Source organism: Ranitomeya imitator, chromosome 7, assembly GCF_032444005.1.
Source record: "Ranitomeya imitator isolate aRanImi1 chromosome 7, aRanImi1.pri, whole genome shotgun sequence".
In the NCBI taxonomy this organism is placed as follows: Eukaryota; Metazoa; Chordata; class Amphibia; order Anura; family Dendrobatidae; genus Ranitomeya; species Ranitomeya imitator.
Genome location: NC_091288.1, coordinates 137,810,657 through 137,830,864, shown reverse-complemented (window position 1 = coordinate 137,830,864; position 20,208 = coordinate 137,810,657). Strand labels below are relative to the sequence as shown.

Sequence of the window (20,208 nt, the reverse complement as noted above, 5' to 3'; positions counted from 1 at the left end):
CAGTAAGGGGTTAAGAAACAACAGTTTATAGTCTACATTATGACGTCCGAGACACTACATACATGCACATCAATGTCAGTAGCAAAAGCAATTGTTCAAAAGTATTTTGCAGACAACTTTAGTTTATAATCCGTGCTTTTAGAACTATAACAGGATATTATAATGTTTTGTATCATTTGTCAAAAACCTTACGTGATAGGAAAAATCTGAAGCCATTTCTGAAATCAGCATGAAAAAATCTATCAGGAACACTCAAAATTGTCCGAGGGACAAAACCTTTGTAACACAGTGAAACGAAAGTCGTATGTGAACACTCCTACATGGCTGGTGACAACGTGGGACATCGTTTTAACCCTTGGATTACCATCAGACCTGGGGTGAGTATATTGGGTTAATTGAAATAAGAACGTGTCTGTTTTATTTCAAATAAAGTGTTTTATTCTCGGTGTGTGTTTACCTCTTTACTTACAGGTTTAGTAATGAGGTTGTCTGGCTGATACCTCTTTATTACTAAACATATAGCTTGGTGTCAGTGACAGCTGTTGACACCAACCCATAATCTCATTATCCCCATGTGACTGCACTTGGGCATCTGGAAAAGCCTTGGCTAAGTGCCAGAATTGGTGCTTCAAATATGACATGCCATTTCTGGGGTAGCTGAGGACTGGGATGGGGAAATAATTTTTTTTTTAACTTTTTCAAATTTAGCTCCAAAAGGCATTAATTGTACAAAAACACATGCTAAAACTCATCAAACCTTGTTTTTTCCATTGCATTTTTGCTGCCAATTCCTAGAGATGCAGAAATGTAGCAGAGATTTCTGCAAATACCGTACTTAATGTGCGCACATGGCCTTATGAGAAGTGAGCAGTCAGTCAGTGCTAAGGTGTGATTACATGCACCATTCACAGTATTGTGAGTGATGTCTGTATCTCATTCGTGGACACCCCACTGACTGAAATCCAGCGGCTGCTGGAAGAATTTACAGTCATGGCCGAAAGTGTTGGCACTCTTGAAATTATTCCAAAAAATGAAGCATTTCTCCCAGAGAATTATTGCAATTACACATGTTTTTCTTATACACTTGTTTATTTCCTTTGTGTATATTGGATCAACACAAAAGAAACAGAGAAAAATGGCAAATTGGACATCATTTCACACAAAACTCCAAAAATGCTGGCCGCTATAGAACTCTCCACTGCTTTGTTCCCATCCATTTCTTGTTGCTTCTTGAAATATGCTTTGGGTCCATTGTCCTGCTGGAAGACCAATGACCTAGGACGCCAGCCCAGCTTTCTGACACTAGGCACTACATTGCTACCCAAAATCCTTTGGTAAGATCTCATGTTGTCTTTTACACAGTCAAGGCACCCAGTGCCAGAGGCGGTAAAACAACCCCATATCTTTGAACCTCTGCCATATTTGACTGTAGGCACTACTTTATTTTTTTTGTAGGCCTCATTCCTTCTTTTGGTAAACAGTAGAATGATGTGCTTTACCAAAAAGCTCTATCTTAGTCTCATCTACCCAGAATGCACTTGCCTGGTAGTATTTTGGCTTGTGTACATTTTTGCAAACTGTCTCGCTTTTTTATGTCTGTGTCAGACGTGGGGTCCTCCGAGGTACCCTGCAATAGCGTTTAATTTCATTCAAATATCGGATATTTTGTGCTGACACTGATGCTCTTTGAGCCTGCTGGTCTGCTTGAATTTCTTTGGAATTTGATTAGGGCTGCTTATCCACCATGCTGACAATCCTGCGTTGCAACCTTCATCATTTTTTCTCTGCTGTCCACGTCCAAAGAGATTAGCTACAGTGCCATGGGTTGTAAACGTCTTATGTTGGGCACCGTGGAAGAAGGAACCTCAAGATATCTTGTAACCTTGAGATTATTGATATTGTTCAACAATTTTGGTTCTCAAGTTCTCAGACCGTTCTCTATTATTTCTGTTCCCCATGCAAAGATTGAGTCAACTTCTCCCCATTTTATCTGGTTTCAGGTGTGATTTTCATATTGCCCACACCTGTTACTTGCCACAGGTTAGTAGGAAGAGTATCACATGCTTGAAGCAAAGTTGTTTACCCACAATTTTGGAAAGGTGCCAATAATTTTATCTGGACCATTTTTGGGTTTTGGTGTGAAATTATGTTCAATTTGCCTTTTTTCTCTGTTGTTTTTTGTGTTGTTCCAATACACACACAGGAAATAAACATGTATAGCAAAACGTGTAATTGCAAAAATTTTCTTGGAGAAATACTTAATTTTCTGGAACAATTTCATGGATGCAAACACTTTTGGCTATGACTGTGTACACTCCAGATGTGAAACAATTTGAATGTATTAAGTAAATGTTGGAAAAAAACCCGGCAATTTTAACATTCCTGTCATGGTTGTGGACAGGGTTTTCTTTCCTGTCCTCTCAGGCTTAATTTTGCATGGCCTCATTTTGGTTTGGGGAGGGCTATATTTACCCGCTTCCCTCTCTGGATCCTTGTCAGTGATACATTCGTTCTTGACTGTGTGTCTGACCCCTGGTGTGCTTGCATACTGTTTCATCCATTTTCCTTTTGAGTGCATGACCCGGTCTGTTTTCTCGTCGGTGCATTTGCCTTGTGACTGTCCTTGAAATCCGTTTCTGGCTCTGAGTTTTGACCTGGTACTCTTTCTGTCTGCCTGCCCCGTTTATACTACATCGCTATCTTCGGCTATCTGACCACCCTTTGTGTCTCACCCTTTTGTATTATGCTGACCTCCCGGCTTGAATTCAGCTCTCTCTGACTACTCTCCGGCATCGCCGCCACTTTGCGTCTGGCTCCGCCTCTGGTCACTCCTCCGTTGGTCACGTGTTTCAGGTCCTGCATGCCGGCAGGTAAGCTTGCCGCAGCTCCCCACACACACTCTCGGTCTGCTTGGAACACGTGCTCAGACTCCTACTGTAAGTCTGCAGCAGGGTTCCTGATAATTCCACTCAAACTACAACCAAATTTCACTTAAGGTACCTACACGGTATCTTACCGACAATTAAAAAAATCTATTGGGAAATGTTTTCGCTCATTAAATTCTGGATGATTTCAAAGTCATATATGTCCTGATACAAAATATTTTACTTTCTACTGTATTTACTATGACAGAGTCACTGACAAAGTACTAGAGGGGAGATATGTAGCACTGAGGTTGTTGGCTTCAGTAACCTGAACATTTAAAAACCATCCAGCACACTAAGTGATGAGAGGGGTTAATCAGCCACCATTAGGCAGCACCATTTTCAAACAGATATTTTTTAATGAATATCAGGATTACAGCAAACTAAGTAATTATATATATAATTACAGCAGGATTGTGCACAGTAACCTGCACACAGTGTCAGGTCAGCGCCTCTATACTGGCTAAAATGATACCTTGGTTGATGAAATCCGTCTTGTGGTTTTAATGAGATTCTCGTGCCCTAAGGCGGGGTTGATGTATGTGGTGCTCTGATTAGGTATTCATAATGCAACTTGCTGACAGGTCACTGATTCCCAGCCAAATCGCAAGTTTTGTGTGCCAGTAATACTACTTTGTTTCAGGTTATTCAGCTAGAGAAAAAATACAAAATCTATTTGATAATGGCGCCCACTGTGTCTACGCAGTAGCTGCTATCGGTGTCTGCTGCTGTGATCCGATAGCTGCTACTGAGCATGCATCGGCCGCACCATCTTACTGGAGAAGAAGAAAAAAATCCTCCTCCAAGATGGTGCCGCCTGCGCAGTAGCAGCTTGGCTATCTCCGAGCTGCTACTGCGCAGGCGGCGCCATCTTGGAGGAGGAATTTCTTTCTTCTTCTCCAATAAGATGGCACCGCCGGTGCTTGTGCAATGGAAGATATCGGATCACAGCAGCAGACACCGATAGCATCTACTGTGTAGGCGCAATGGGCGCCATTTTCAAACTGATTTTTTTACCTCTAGCTGAATGACCTAAAAAAATGTATTATTGGCACACAAAACATGCGATTTTGCAGCAGAGAAGGTGCCACAGCTGGCACCTGCCTGTAGAATTTTTTTTTTTTTTTTAGTATATACAGATATTCATTATGCAAACTAGGGGCCGGATCAGTGAGGGATCAGTGACCTGACAGCAGGCTGCATTATGAATACCTAATCAGAGCACCACATGCAGACCCCCCTCCAGACCCGCCTTAGGGCACGGGCATATGATTAACTACAAACTGAAAATAAAGATTAAGAAACACTACAAGATGGATTTCATCAACCAAGGTATCATTTTAATTAGTATAACTGCGCCAACCTGACACTGTGCACAATCCTGCTGACAGGCTCCCTTTAAGCAGAGCACTGCAAGAAGATCCTCCCCATAGGCCCGCCCCGAGCATGAGCATATTCTTATAGATTTCATCAATCAAGGTATCATTTTAATCACTATAACGGTTAGTCCTGACGCTGTAGGTTACTGTGCACAATCCTGCTGACAGGTTCCCTTTAACTTAAGCGTGTGAGTCTTCTATGCTCTAATATCCCAGCTCTTTGCAGGAGGTTAGACCAGGAGATCAGAACTGTATCCCTTATATCTTACACACAGAGAAGCCTAGCCTAAGCTATGGTGGAGGCGTGTTCTTTTTCTGGCATGTTGCTGCCTGCTTATTGGTCAAATCATATAGAGGGGAAGAAGTTAGCAAAAGTTAAGTAGGTGCCAAATATTTTGATTACTGATCTTTCCAAAACAGTGGCAAGAAAGTTTTATTCCGCTCACCAGCCATTATTACATCATATGTTCAGTTCAATATGAATAATTTGGTGAATGTTCTAATTAGAGAAACCTTCCCTAAAATGTTATTAGGACAGGTGCCTCTGGGCATGTGCAGTAAAATGAGTTCCTAGTGAATATGTTATCACTAGAGACACCAGAGGTATTAGGGTATGTGCACACGTTGCGGATTTGCAGCAGTGTTCCATCAGGTTACAGTCCGCTGTGCCCATGGTGCGGAAAATACCGCGTGGAAACGCTGCATTGTATTTTCTGCAGCATGTCAATTCTCTGCGCGGATTCCGCAGCGTTTTACACCTGCTCCTCAATAGGAATCCGCAGGTGTGAAATCCGCAGGTAATCCGCAGTGCTTTTTACCTGCAGATTTTTCAAAAATGGTGCAGAAAAATCCGCACACGAATCTGCAACGTGGGCACATAGCCATAAGGCTGCGCACACTGCTGTGACCTGGTCATACCTTTACGGCCCTTGGTATAGGTTATCTCCAGGTCACAGTGGTGCTTTCTACTGCACATGCGGACAGACACTTCTGCTATTAACCTTATCTCTGAACTTTTCTTTGTCACTGTAACATGACAGCGGCTATATTAATTTTCTGTAGTGATTATCGCTATAGACAAAATAAATGTTGTTTGCGAAGTAACTGTGTTTAGCTCTTGTTCACAATGAAATATTCTTTGTTTTCTTGTTTTATTCTTTTTCTGTTTCTGGAGAAACCTAAAGATAATTGGAAACAATTTCTACTTGTCTTACAGTGCTTTTTTTCCTCTACAGGTTGCTGATTACATTCCTCAACTGGCTAAATTTAGTCCTGATCTTTGGGGTGTCTCACTTTGTACAGTAGATGGTCAAAGGTAAATTTAGACTTTTTCTTATTAATTTTCTTGTCAAATGTGTGTTATATGTTCTCATTTACCCTATTTAGCCATTCATGATGCCGCTGTTTGAGTGCAATTTTAATGGTACAATTTTGGTGGACATATAATGTGTTGAAAATAGGATTTATTTTTTGGGGGGAGTGGGATGGTTCTTCTACTATATCCTTCATAATAAAATATAGGTGACGTGCTTACGTTGTTTGTGCACATGCGTGCTTAGAATATAACTGTTCATGTGCAGGAGCGATTTTTGTCCAATGTCATCTATAGTGGAAGACATTTTCCTTTTTGGGTAGTGATTATAATTTCTTGTCATGAATTTCTGATGTTTGTTGCCTGCACATGGACAGTTTCTTAGAGGATCCTGTCATTTTGGAAATCACAATTTACCTCCAGATTTGGGGTTGATCTGCAGCTAAATAGCTTTACAGTGCTGCCTTAAGGTACCGTCACATTAAGCGACGCTGCAGCGATATAGACAGCGATATAAATCGCTGCAGTGTAGGTCGCTAGGAGACGTCAAACACGGTAACAGCAGAACGATGCAGGAGCGATCCAGTGACGTACTTATCGTTCTCACTGGTTGTTCACTCCATGAAAAAACATTGCTGGCATCGTTGCTTTTGCTGTCAAACATGACGAATCACGTCGACCTGACGACCAAATAAAGTTCCGGACTTCTAGCTACGACCAGCGATGTCACAGCAGGATCCTGATAGCTGCTGCATGTCAAACACAACGAGATCACTATCCAGGACACTGCAACGTCACGGATCGTTGTCGTTCTCGTTGGAAAGTTGCTCAGTGTGAAGGTACCTTTACTGAAAGTGCTGCTACTGAGAGAAAATTAACTTATTTACTTCCAAGAGCCACCATCTTTCAGTCATGAGGGCTTACAGCCGATGCCAGTGCTTACAGCTGATGCTCACATGGGATTGTAGACCCAATTTTAGAACTTAAAGGGAACCTGCCACCCCCAAAATCGACGGTGAGCTAAGCCCACCGGCATCAGGGGCTTATCTACACCATTCTGTAATGCTGTAGATAAGCCCCCGATGTATCCTCAAAGATGAGAAAAAGAGGTTAGATTATGCTCACGCGGGCGGTCCGATCCAATGGGCGATCGCGGTCCGGTCCGGGGCCTCCCATCTTCATAAGATGACGTCGCCGGGAAAGGTCAGAGAGGCCCGGCGCCTGCACCCTTCTGTACTTTGCTCTGCCCTCAACAGGGGAGACAAAGTACGCCTGCGCCGGAGCCGCAGCGTGAAGACCAGAAGAGGACATCATCGTAAGAAGATGGGAGGCGCTGGACCGGACCGGACCAGCAGCGGGAACGCCCTTGGGTGAGTATAACCTAACCTCTTTTTCTCTGATCGCCCATGACGGCACCACGGAGAGAGGGGATCCGCCCACCAAGGACAGGAAACCTACGGATAAAAAGGCGGTACCACTCTCCTGCATCAGTTGGTTTCCTGTCCTTGATGGGAGACCTACGGACTTACCAGTTCGTCGTTGGATCCGGGGCCAACCAGTCCGATTCAGGCAGCTGGGGTCCCTCTGCCTCGGCTAGGGTGGTGACCCGAAGCGCCACCGCTGGGAGCCAGTGGGCCGACAGGGTGTGCGGGGGAGGTGACAAGGAGTTCGCGGTCACCTCCCCAGGTAAGATGCAGCAGCGGCAACATCCAGGGGGGTCCCTCTGTGGTTGCGGGAGGTGCAGCACGACCCTCCCTAAATCAAGCGTCAGTCTGCACACTGCATCGCCATCAGGCGTGCAGGTATTGTGCTACTGGGGCTGCATAGGACCGGGGGTGCCGGTCAGCAGCGCATATCTGCTTCCGGGCGCTGCTTTGCGCAGGCCCGGTATCCAGCTGGGTCTCGCGAGGTCTGCAGAGCGCCGGTATGCGCAGGCGCCGGCGGTGCTTCCGGCCGGGCGCTTGGTGCGCTCTGCGCAGGCGCCGGCGTGGCTCCAGCCGGGCGCTTGGTGTACACTGCGTGGGCGCCGGCGGGGCTTCTGGCCGGGGCGCGCTCTGCGCAGGCGCCGGCGTGGCTCCAGCCGGGCGCTTGGTGTGCATTGCGCAGGCGCCGGGGGTGCTTCTGAAGCCGCCGGTATGTTTCGGCGGGGCGCTTGATGCGCACTGCGCAGGCGCCGGCGGGTCTTCCGGCGGATGGCGCGGATTACCGCTAGAGCGTGTTTTTTGAGTCGGATTACTGCGCAGGCGCCGACCGCTCCTCATATGATCAGTCGCTACTGCGCAGGTGCAGGGAAGCGGCGGGAGGGTTCAAATAGTAGAACCCTCATCCTCTTGGTGGCTCTGCAGTAATAGGCAGGAGCTTCAAGGGGAATAGGAGCGACAACTCAGCCGAGTCAAGGCACGCAGACCAGCAGCAGTATGAGTGACCCAGCATCACCTCCACCCGAATCACCTCCACCTGCAGTATCGCCACAGCAGCAGCAGCAGCAAAAAAGGCGGCAGCAGAAAGTGCACCAGGACACCAGCAAAGAACGCCAAAGGTCTCAACACAGTAAGGAGTCCAGTACGGCGTCGGGGAGAAAGCCAGAGGCAGAGAACCCCCAATCGGTATTTATGGGTCCTGGAGGTGGTAAGTGGATCTTCGTGAATGTCAGAGACAGTAAGATTGTTATTTGTCTCTTTTTAGGGGAGGAAAAGCGTAGCTAAAACTAAACACAAAAGTTGCGCCATCTGTAGAGAGGACCTTCCACCTACATGTGATAAAAGACTATGCAATACTTGCATTCAACAAACTGTGTCTGAAAACCTTCCAGGGTTTGCTTCAGATCTTAAGAGCCTAATTAAAGAACAAGTAGAGGACACTTTTAGGTCACTAAAAAGTGAAAAAAAAAGGAGAAAGACCAGGCATAGGTCTCCATCTCCAGCCTCAAAATCCGAAAGTGGTAGTGAGAGTTCAGCGTCCTCCGTCTCCTCCGACTCATCCTCATCATCTACTTCTTCCTCGGGGGGACATAACTGTTTCCCACTAGAGGATACTGATGGCCTCATAAAGGCAGTAAGAAGCACCATGGGGTTGGTAGACTCCCATCCTAAAAAAACAGTACAAGACATTATGTTTGGAGGCCTAGAACAGAAAAAGAGGAGAGCTTTTCCGCTTAACGAAGCAATTGCAGCCCTAATTAAGAAGGAATGGAAAAAGCCCATGAGGAAGACTCTCTTAACTCCAAAAAGGAAATATCCCTTCGAGGAAGAATCGTGCTCCTTTTGGGAGAAGGCCCCGAAATTAGACGTGGCAATTGCTAAAGCCTCAAAGAAATTCGCCCTCCCGTTTGAGGACATGGGGGTTCTGAAGGACCCAATGGACAAAAAGGCAGATGCATTTCTCAAGGGCTCTTGGGAGGCAGCGGGAGGAGGCCTGAAGCCGGCAGTTGCAGCTGCATGCACTTCGCGCTCCCTGATGATCTGGCTGAACCAGCTAGAGGGTCAGTTAAAGGGGAAAACTTCCCGAGACTCAATTCTGGATACATTACCCGTAATGAGGGGGGCTGCGGCCTTCCTAGCCGATGCCTCGGCCGACTCCATCAGGCTATCCGCCAGAGCAGCAGTGTTTGCTAATGCGGCCAGGCGCGCCCTCTGGCTTAAGAATTGGCCAGGCGACCTACAAACGAAAACGAAACTCTGTACCATCCCCTGTGAAGGGGAGTTTCTGTTTGGGTCGACTCTAGACGACATCTTAGAGAAAGCCGGGGACAAGAAAAAGTCCTTCCCCTCTCTGGGTCTCCCCTCTTATCGGAAGCCCTTTCGGAACAAGAGGTTTTTCCGTAAGAACCCAGGGAAAGGCCAGGGGAAGTGGGACGATAAGAAAAATAAAAATAAAGGATTTATCTTCAATAAAAACCTCAATGACAGCAAGAAACCTCCACAATGAAGGTTCACCCCAGGTGGGAGGGAGATTATCTCTCTTTCTCCCAGCCTGGAAAAAGATCACCTCCAGTCATTGGATCCTAAACATCATAGAATCAGGACTGAGGTTAACATTCAAGAGGTACCCTCGTCCCTCCTTCAAGGTAACATCTACCAGATCCTCAGCAGAAGAACAGTTAACTCTAGAAAACGAGATTGTGGGGTTAGTAAAAAAAGGAGTACTCCTAGAAGTTCCCCCTCAAGAAAGAGGGCAAGGGTACTATTCCCCTCTATTCCTGAGGAAAAAACCAGATGGTTCCTTCAGGACCATTATCAATCTGAAGAATCTAAACAATTACTTAGAGGTTCAAGCATTCAAAATGGAAACGATAAAGTCATCAATCAAAATGCTGTTTCCTCAGTGTTTCATGGTGGTCCTGGACTTGAAGGACGCATATTATCACGTCCCAATACACAAGGATCACCAGAGATTCCTCAGAATGGCAATCCACATCAAGGGAGTCCTAAGACACTTCCAGTTTACAGCTCTTCCATTCGGCCTAGCAATAGCCCCGAGGGTTTTTACAAAGCTGGTCGCGGAGGTAATGGCTCACCTCAGGGAAGAAAACACCCTGATCGTTCCATATCTGGACGATTTCCTGGTGATAGGCTCCTCCCAGCAACATTGCAAGAATCAGCTAGATTTAGTGATTCAATCTCTAAAAAACCTGGGCTGGCTAATAAACCTAGAGAAATCCAAACTGGTGCCTTCTCAGGTTCAGGAGTACCTAGGTCTCACTCTAGACTCCAGAAAAATGGAATGCCGGCTCCCAGAGGGCAAATTACAAAAGATAAAAAGCTTAGCATCAAGAGTACAATCTCTCCCCTCTATAACTCTCCGACAGGGCATGTCACTGTTAGGCTCTATGACCTCTTGCATCCCGGCAGTCCAGTGGGCCCAACTACATTCCAGAGATCTCCAATGGCAGCTACTGTCCGAGCAAATCCGCCTAGGAGAGCATTTAGACGGGCGGTTAACATTGTCTCCTCGCACCAATCTCTCTCTAACTTGGTGGACATTGCAGGAAAATCTTTCCCAGGGAGTTCCATGGGTAATCCCGATATCAAAGGTCCTAACAACGGACGCAAGCCCCTCAGGGTGGGGGGCTCATCTGGGCGACCTTGTAGCTCAGGGCATTTGGTCCCCGTCCCTTGCAAACAATTCCTCCAATATGAAGGAACTCCTGGCAGTAAAATTTGCCCTTCAGGAATTCCTGGGGGTCCTTCAATCTCACCATGTGAGGGTGATGTCGGACAATCAGGTGGTAGTATCGTATATAAACCATCAGGGGGGTACCCGTTCCAAAAGTCTAATGGAAGTGGCCAACTCGATCCTTCAGATAGCCGAAAACAACCTTCTATCCCTGACAAGTCTACACATAAAAGGGATAGACAATTACAAGGCAGACTTCCTCAGTCGTTCCAGCCTAAAACAGGGAGAATGGGAACTAAATCCAGGCATATTTACCCAGATCACTCAGAAATGGGGGGTTCCCAAAATAGATCTCTTCGCGAGCCATTTAAACAAAAAAGTAGCCGCCTTTTGCTCTCTATCTCCCATGGGGAACCCAGTAGCCCTGGATGCTTTCCTGATTTCTTGGGGTCACCATCTGGTCTATGCCTTTCCTCCTCTCATTTTGATTCCAGCAGTGCTGAGGAAGATTCGGGAGGACGGGGCGTTGGTCATATTAATTGCCCCGTTCTGGCCGAAGAGACCTTGGTTCTCATGGATGAGAAAGATGTCGATATCCGACCCTTGGGTATTGCCAGACCTACAGGATCTGTTGTCACAGGGCCCAATCTATCATCCGCGGGTCAAGAACTTACACTTGACAGCCTGGCTCTTGAGAGGAAAATATTAGAAAGCAGAGGGTTCTCTTCAGGGTTAATTTCAACTCTGTTGAAAAGTAGGAAGCCGGTTACAACAAAACAGTACGGCAAAATATGGAAAAAGTTCCTGTCCGTTTCAGGCGCTAAAATAGGGAAAGAAATTCCTATTAATGCCATTTTAGAGTTCTTGCAAAACGGGTTGGAAATGGGGTTAGCCACCAGTACCCTAAAAGTCCATGTGGCAGCATTAGGTGCTCTATTTAATTTTGACTTGGCTTCAAATAGGTGGGTCTCTAGATTCATTAGGGCGGCAGGAAGATCTAGGCCTCTGCCAGTAAAAGTGGTTCCTCAGTGGGACTTAAATTTGGTCCTTAAAGCCCTGACTAGTCCTCCATTTGAACCATTACATGAATCTACAATAAAAACGCTATCCCTCAAGACAGCTCTTTTAGTCGCCCTTACTTCTGCCCGTAGGGTCAGCGACTTGCAGGCCCTTTCAGCCAGGCCTCCTCACACACAATTTCTAGAGGATAGGGTTGTTTTAAAAACAGACCCAGCATATCTCCCGAAAGTGGCTTCAAAATTTCACAGGTCTCAAGAGATATCTCTTCCCTCCTTCTGTCCCAATCCTAAAAATAAGGAGGAACAAAATCTACATACACTAGATGTAAGGAGATGTCTCTTACATTACCTAGAAGTCACTAGAGAGAGTAGGGAGGATTCCTCTCTGTTTGTGTGTTTCCAGGGTCCCCGGAAGGGGAAAAAAGCATCTAAAGCCACCATAGCAAGATGGATCACGGACGCCATCAGCCTAGCATACTCAGCAAGTGGGATGCCCGTTCCCGGGGAGGTTAAAGCTCACTCAACAAGGGCAGTAGCAACTTCCTGGGCGGAGAAGGCCGGAGCTTCCATAGACCAGATATGTAGAGCTGCTACCTGGTCCTCACCATCCACATTCTATAGGCACTATAGATTGGACCTAATCTCCTCTTCAGACCTTACTTTTGGTAAAAGGGTTCTGGAGGCAGTGGTCCCTCCCTGAATGTACTATCTATGTAATTCTCTCCGTGGTGCCGTCATGGGCGATCAGAGAAAAATATAGTTCTTACCGATAACGGTATTTCTCTGAGCCCATGACGGCACCCGTACATTCCCTCCCTTCACTTATGGGTGCACACATGGAATAGTGCCATAGTCTATTATAATTTAAAGTCACGCGGTATCTTGTTATGCTAAACAGTTAAAATTTTTACAAATGTCTTAGTAGTCTCCCATCATTATCTATGTAAACAACTGATGCAGGAGAGTGGTACCGCCTTTTTATCCGTAGGTTTCCTGTCCTTGGTGGGCGGATCCCCTCTCTCCGTGGTGCCGTCATGGGCTCAGAGAAATACCGTTATCGGTAAGAACTATATTTTTCTCATCTTTTAGGATACATCGGGGGCTTATCTACAGCATTACAGAATGCTGTAGATAAGCCCCTGATGCTGGTGGGCTTACTTCACCCTCGATTTTGGGGGTGACAGGTTCCCTTTAACTTTAATGAGCCGAAATAAAGACTACAGACAATGCTTTGGGGTAAGATGGCCATAAGGCTGTATTGAGGGTTCCCTATATATCATTAAAATACTCTTTATTAAATTAAACACCTTATTAAACAACTCAACCAGTTTAGTCGCAGACTTGACTAAACAAAATACTTCCAAAAAACACCCCAAAACATGGGTTAATTTATTCCTCCAGTAAAACCAGACAACATAAAAAGATGAACTGAAAATACACAAAGGCGCGGGCGGGTGGGTTTATCTCTTCCAGATTTTAAACAGCTGCTGGGGTGATCGAAACACAAGAGGGCGTATAACTTGTCCACTTGCTGCCAGAATGGCATCCAATCGGCAACACGGTCCAGTCAGAAGACTCACCCAATCAAGGATCACGCATCACTGTTACTAAGGTTAAGGCCGAGCCCCCTTGAGTGACCCGCAGAATTACTTCACAAACCTTATACCTAATGGGATAGAAAACTGTGACAATTATTGATTTACTAACTAGGAATCCTAAACCATAAAACTCATACTCACTTAGGTGCCACAATCCCATGTGGCCCCTTCCGTTATCCCCTCCAGGGACCTTACATGGGATTGTAGACCTCATTTTTGAACTTAACTCTAATGAGCCAAAATAAAGACTACAGACAATGCTTTGGCGTGAGATGGCCGTAAAGCTTTATTGAGGGTTACCTATATATCAAAATATTCTTTATTAAATTAAACACCTTAAACAACTCAACCAGTTTAGTCGCAGACTTGAATAAACAAAATACTACCAAAAAACGCACAAAAACATGGGTTAAGTTATCCCAAACGGGCTCTAGCAAGAGAAGCCACACAGCCATCTCTCTACCGCAGCACCTAAAATAACATTGAAAATATCCAACAAACTGGTGATAAATGGACTCCATCCTCTCTATACAAACCGGTCAAGAAACCCTCTAAATCCCTATGGCAAACCATGAAACACCCTAGGACTGAAGGAACACGCTCCATGCTTCTATTGAGGTGCTTGCGAAAAGCCTCCATGAAAGTGCATATTGACTGTTCCAAGCCAACCGGGAAATGACCTCAGACAATCAAGGAACACCCCGGAAAAGGTAGACTTGAATATAATTCTTCATTTGCCAAATAAGGTCCAATGAATGGATTCTCCCGAGGTCGTTGCCAGTGAAATGGAACACGAGTAAATCTGGAGGGGGAAAATCGGAAAGCAGCTGACAAACTGTAAAACATAATGATTCCCAGCGCTTTCCCCGCATCCCAAACCACCATATCCTAACTCTATCACAGTCTAAGGCCGGTTTCACACGTCAGTGGTTCCGGTACGTGACGTGACGGTTTCCTCACGTACCGGACACACTGACTCACGTAGACACATTGAAATCAATGTGTCTCTGCACATGTCAGCGTGTTTTCACGGACCGTGTGTCCGTTTGGAAAACACTGAGACATATCAGTGTTCGTGGGAGCGCACGTACCGTACACGGACAATGTCCATGTGCAGTCCGTGTGCCGTGCAGGAGACAGCGCTACAGTAAGCGCTGTCCCCCCCACGTGGTGCTGAAGCCGCCATTCATATCTTCTTTGCAGCAGCGTTTGCTGTAGAGAAGATACGAATAATCCTTTTTTTTTTTTTTGTTTCTCGTGTTTAAATTAAAGATCCATGTCCCCACCCCCTGTGCGCCCGCCCGCTGTTAATAAAATATTCACCCGGCTCCCTCGCTGGCGCTGCTTCCTGTCCTGGCCGCACCTTCTACTGAATGAGCGGTCACGTGGGGCCGCCGATTACAGTCATGAATATGCGGCTCCACCTCCCATAGGGGTGGAGCCGCATATTCATTACTGTAAATTAGCGGCCCCACGTGACCGCTCATACAGCACCCCCTGACATATTAAAAACAGCACCCCCTGACATATTGAAAACTGCAGTCAGGTAGTTTATTAACTCTTCAGGTGCTTTACAGGAATTAATGCAAAGTGGCATGATAGGAATGAAAATGTGCATTTTTACCACCTAAATGCCTCTAACTTCTGAACAGATTACTACATCAATCAGACTCTTAAGGTACCGTCACACTAGACAATATCGCTAGCGATCCGTGACGTTGCAGCGTCCTGGCTAGCGATATCGTCCAGTGTGACAGGCAGCAGCGATCAGGCCCCTGCTGTGATATCGCTGGTCAGGGAAGAAAGTCCAGAACTTTGTTTCGTCGCTGGATCTCCCTCTGACATCGCTGAATCGGCGTGTCTGACGCCGATTCAGCGATGTCTTCGCTGGTAACCAGGGTAAACATCGGGTTACTAAGCGCAGGGCCGCGCTTAGTAACCCGATGTTTACCCTGGTTACCATCGTTAAAGTAACAGCCAGAGCAGAGAAGCACAGCGCCGGGGACAGACAGCGGTAGGTAAGTATGTAGTGTTTGTTTTTTTTACTTTAACGATGGTAACCAGGGTATACATCGGGTTACTAAGCGCGGCCCTGCGCTTAGTAACCCGATGTTTACCCTGGTTACCGGCATCGTTGGTCGCTGGAGAGTGGTCTGTGTGACAGCTTTCCAGCGACCAAACAGCGACGCTGCAGCGATCCGGATCGTTGTCGGTATCGCTGCAGCGTCGCTTAGTGTGACGGTACCTTTAGGCCGCTATTTGGTCATGAATTGCCATGGCAAACATCAGGACCACAAAATCAAGATCTGAGGGCACCAATTTGGTTAAATAGGAAGCCCCCACACTCTGTTAACCATTTATAATGTTGTAGTCACTATTCACAGCAGCATCTAAGGGGTTAAACAGATTTGGATAGTGCAAACACTGATCATGGCTGATATAGTGCACAGCCGACAGCTGCTGGATTGTTACCTGTATGGGGCGGCAATTCTCTTATATCTCAGGTAAGTTAAAAGACGTATTGGCTGTCATTAAGGGGTTAAATTGTTAAATGGTCACTGCCGAAAAATTTTCATGTACAAAAAGCGGACCAACACCCGCTGGACGTATACGGAGCCAATTTGCCAAATGTAAATGAACGGAAATACCGGAACGTCAACGGGCGTTCTGGCTAACTAATTCGCTCATGTAGTGAAACATCCACCAGGGGGAGCTGGTGAGGGAAGAGAGGTTAAACACTAAGCGTAGCAACACAGAGCAACAGCACTGGTGTCACAGGTAATGAGAGAGTGGTCAGACGAACTTGGTCAAAAACGATCAAGAACAGAAGTACAAGAAGGAGCAGCAATACACATAGTCAAAATACTAAGCCAATGGTCAAAGAGCCAAACATGAGCTCGGGATCCAAAAATGTGAAACGGAAGACATGGTTGGGGTACAAGCCAGAGAACGTAGCAGCAGAGACGCATACCAAGAGACTGGGTCAGAGACAAGCCGGGGTCATAAACGTGAATGCAAGTCAAAGGCAGGAGGATCACCAAGGTACAAGGGTCAGAGGCTCTAAACTGGAAACTTGAGCTATCACTAACACTGGTCAGCAGACTGTGACAGACTGAAATAGCCCAGCTAGCTCCAGAACGAAGCCGAGGAGATTAACCCCTGCATGACCAGTCCTGAGAGAGGAAAACAGAAAATAAACTCTGGACTGGGCCATGACTGCTCACTCTAAATGCCCCAAAGAAAGCCAAAGAAAACATGATTTAAAGAGGAAGCACTTAAATGTATTAAAACAAACTTTTTCTAGAACATTCAACAAGTCCAACAAAATATGAGGTGAAATAGGCCTCCTCCCTTCGGGACGGAAGTGCTTTTTTTTTAAAACCTTTCATAAATTGCTTAACGGGAAATAGCGAGTGCAACAAAACTCTCCCATGTAATTTTAGGAAAAAGGATATACCAGATAAAGCTTTGAGAATACAAGAGTGGCTGTACTTCTTAGCCACAAGACCTTGAAGATACCATAAGGTCAAAGCCGAATCAACCACGACAGGCTCCACATTATGTGAGCCACAAAAAAAAACCACACTATTCATGCCACGCAACACTGTATGCTCCAAGTCGAAGGTGAAACCGACTTCCAAATATAATCCACCATCACGTCCGCAGTAGCTCCCACAATTCCTGCGGAAAAGGAATCCCTTTCCAATTGATGTCTGGCCTCTCCTGTAAAAGTGATGACCAATTTTGAACAAGCAAGCATCCATCTACTCCATTGCACGTAGCATCCACCAAACTAGCTTTCAACCACAAATTCCATTGCAAACTAACCAAAATCTATTTCCTAGGAAGTCTAGAAACACGAGCATAAGGCGAGGGTAGCGTATTGCGGCCACAACACCTCTGCAGTCAGAATGAAGCCAAATCCGCCGATTCGAAAACTTCTGACCGCAAACACAAACTGCAACCAAAATGGCAAAATTTTTTAAAAAGTCCAATTCCTCGCAAAGAAAATGACCGACGTCCACCTTTCTCGAACCCATTGGCGGTTGCGGGAAACCCCGAAACCCAAACAGATTTGGTAGATAAACCCAAATCTGGCTCTTCAATAAACTGCATCTGATTGTAACACCATCCATTGAGAGACTCTAAATAATTGCAACCATACTTCTAGATCGGAGCAAATCGCTTTCGAAATCCGAATATGCGCAAAGTGTGAAGACAACCTTTTAGTACAATCGACGACAAAACGCTCTTGCTATGGGTATGATCAGTGCAAAGTTCAACTTCCCTAACAAGGTTTTCAGCTGTTTCAGCGTAATATTCTCCATCCGGAGAACCTCCAAAATCGTAGCATGGAGGGTAACAACTTTATCCTTTGGCAAATTAAGCTCCATGCGAGCCGAGTCGATAACTATGCCCAGAAACTCCAAACATTCCACCGGCACCACCGTTTTGTGTTCCGCCAGCGGAACACCAAAAGAAAACATCAGCTGACAAAAAGTACCCAATAAGGCACTACAGTTGCTCATGCTCGGGGGGGCAAAAAAGAAACAAATCGTCCAAGTGATGGATACGACCCCCCCACCTTCACGGTATGTTCCGTCGCCGGTTATAAAATGTAGGTTTAGGTGCATTTTTAGTGCTTTTTTTAATGCGTTTTTGTCTCTTTGTGCAGGCTAATAAAGTTGAATGCCCCCAGAGAAAAAAAAAATCTCTTCACACCTCACTACTACCAGACACTCTCTCACAATAGATCACTATAAGGACACCTCACTACCTGACACTACCTCACAATAGCTCACTGTCACTATGGACACCTCACTAACCACACCCCAAAGCTCTTGGCTGTGAGGTCACTACCTGCTGGCCATGACTTTTCTGCACAAAAAAGCAGCAATGATACCTGCATTTTTGCAGCGTTTTTGCTGCGTTTTCTCCAACACCCATTCATGCCAATGGGTGAAAAACGCTGCAAAAACACAGAAAGATGTGACATGCTTTATGTCCAAAAAGCGCAGCAAAGCACAAAATCCTGAGGACACAAAAAGCCAATGTGTTTGCATGAGGTTTCTGAACTCTCATAGGCTTTGCTGGTAATAGAAAAAGCAGCTGAAAATTAGCATAAAAAATGCTGAAAAAAAACTGCAGTAAAAACGCCCTGTGTGAACTTAACTTAAGTCACAGTCGCCGGAAAATCCGCGACCTCGTCATTCAAGGAGCCCCCCGGAGGATACGATAGGTGATACAGTTAGGGCCAGAAATATTTGGACAGTGACACAATTTTCGCGAGTTGGGCTCTGCATGCCACCACATTGGATTTGAAATGAAACCTCTACAACAGAATTCAAGTGCAGATTGTAACGTTTAATTTGAAGGGTTGAACAAAAATATCTGATAGAAAATGTAGGAATTGTACACATTTCTTTACAAACACTCCACATTTTAGGAGGTCAAAAGTAATTGGACAAATAAACATAACCCAAACAAAATATTTTTATTTTCAATATTTTGTTGCAAATCCTTTGGAGGCAATCACTGCCTTAAGTCTGGAACCCATGGACATCACCAAACGCTGGGTTTCCTCCTTCTTAATGCTTTGCCAGGCCTTTACAGCCGCAGCCTTCAGGTCTTGCTTGTTTGTGGGTCTTTCCGTCTTAAGTCTGGATTTGAGAAAGTGAAATGCATGCTCAATTGGGTTTAGATCTGGAGATTGACTTGGCCAATGCAGAATGCTCCACTTTTTGGCACTCATGAACTCCTGGGTAGCTTTGGATGTATGCTTGGGGTCATTGTCCATCTGTACTATGTCCAATCAACTTTGCAGCATTTGGCTGAATCTGGGCTGAAAGTATATCCCGGTACACTTCAGAATTCATCCGGCTACTCTTGTCTGCTCTTATGTCATCAATAATCACAAGTGACCCAGTGCCATTGAAAGCCATGCATGCCCATGCCATCACGTTGCCTCCACCATGTTTTACAGAGGATGTGGTGTGCCTTGGATCATGTGCCGTTCCCTTTCTTCTCCAAACTTTTTTCTTCCCATCATTCTGGTACAGGTTGATCTTTGTCTCATCTGTCCATAGAATACTTTTCCAGAACTGAGCTGGCTTCTTGAGGTGTTTTTCTGCAAATTTAACTCTGGCCTGTCTATTTTTGGTATTGATGAATGGTTTGCATCTAGATGTGAACCCTTTGTATTTACTGTCATGGAGTCTTCTCTTTACTGTTGACTTAGAGACAGATACACCACCTTCACTGAGAGTGTTATGGACTTCAGTTCACCAAATTAAGTATGCGGCGATCATCCACCACTGTTGTCATCCGTGGACGCCCAGGCCTTTTTGAGTTCCCAAGCTCACCAGTCAATTCCTTTTTTCTCAGAATGTACCCAACTGTTGATTTTGCTACTCCAAGCATGTCTGCTATCTCTCTGATGGATTCTTTCTTTTTTTTCAGCCTCAGGATGTTCTGCTTCACCTCAATTGAGAGTTCCTTTGACCGCATGTTGTCTGCTCACAGCAACAGCTTCCAAATGCAAAACCACACACCTGGAATCCACCCCTGACCTTTTAACTACTTCATTGATTACAGGTTAACGAGGGAGACGCCTTCAGAGTTAATTGCAGCCCTTAGAGTCCATTGTCCAATTACTTTTGGTCCCTTGAAAAAGAGGACGCTATGCATTACAGAGCTATGATTCCTAAACCCTTTCTCCGATTTGGATGTGGAAACTATCATATTGCAGCTGGGAGTGTGCACTTTCAGCCCATATTATATATATAATTGTATTTCTGAACATGTTTTTGTAAACAGCTAAAATAACAAAACTTGTGTCACTGTCCAAATATTTCTGGCCCT

At 45.5% G+C, this 20,208-nt stretch overlaps 1 protein-coding gene across 2 annotated transcripts in view; it reads left to right on the top strand.

Moving 5' to 3' along the window:
• Positions 1-20,208, top strand: part of GLS (glutaminase) — a 618,398-nt gene that overhangs the window by 125,773 nt on the left and 472,417 nt on the right. For both annotated transcript variants that reach the window (XM_069733841.1, XM_069733840.1), the window contains exon 5: positions 5,539-5,618. In XM_069733841.1, coding sequence (XP_069589942.1) covers positions 5,539-5,618 — 80 coding nt within the window. The remainder of the gene's footprint in view (positions 1-5,538; positions 5,619-20,208) is intronic.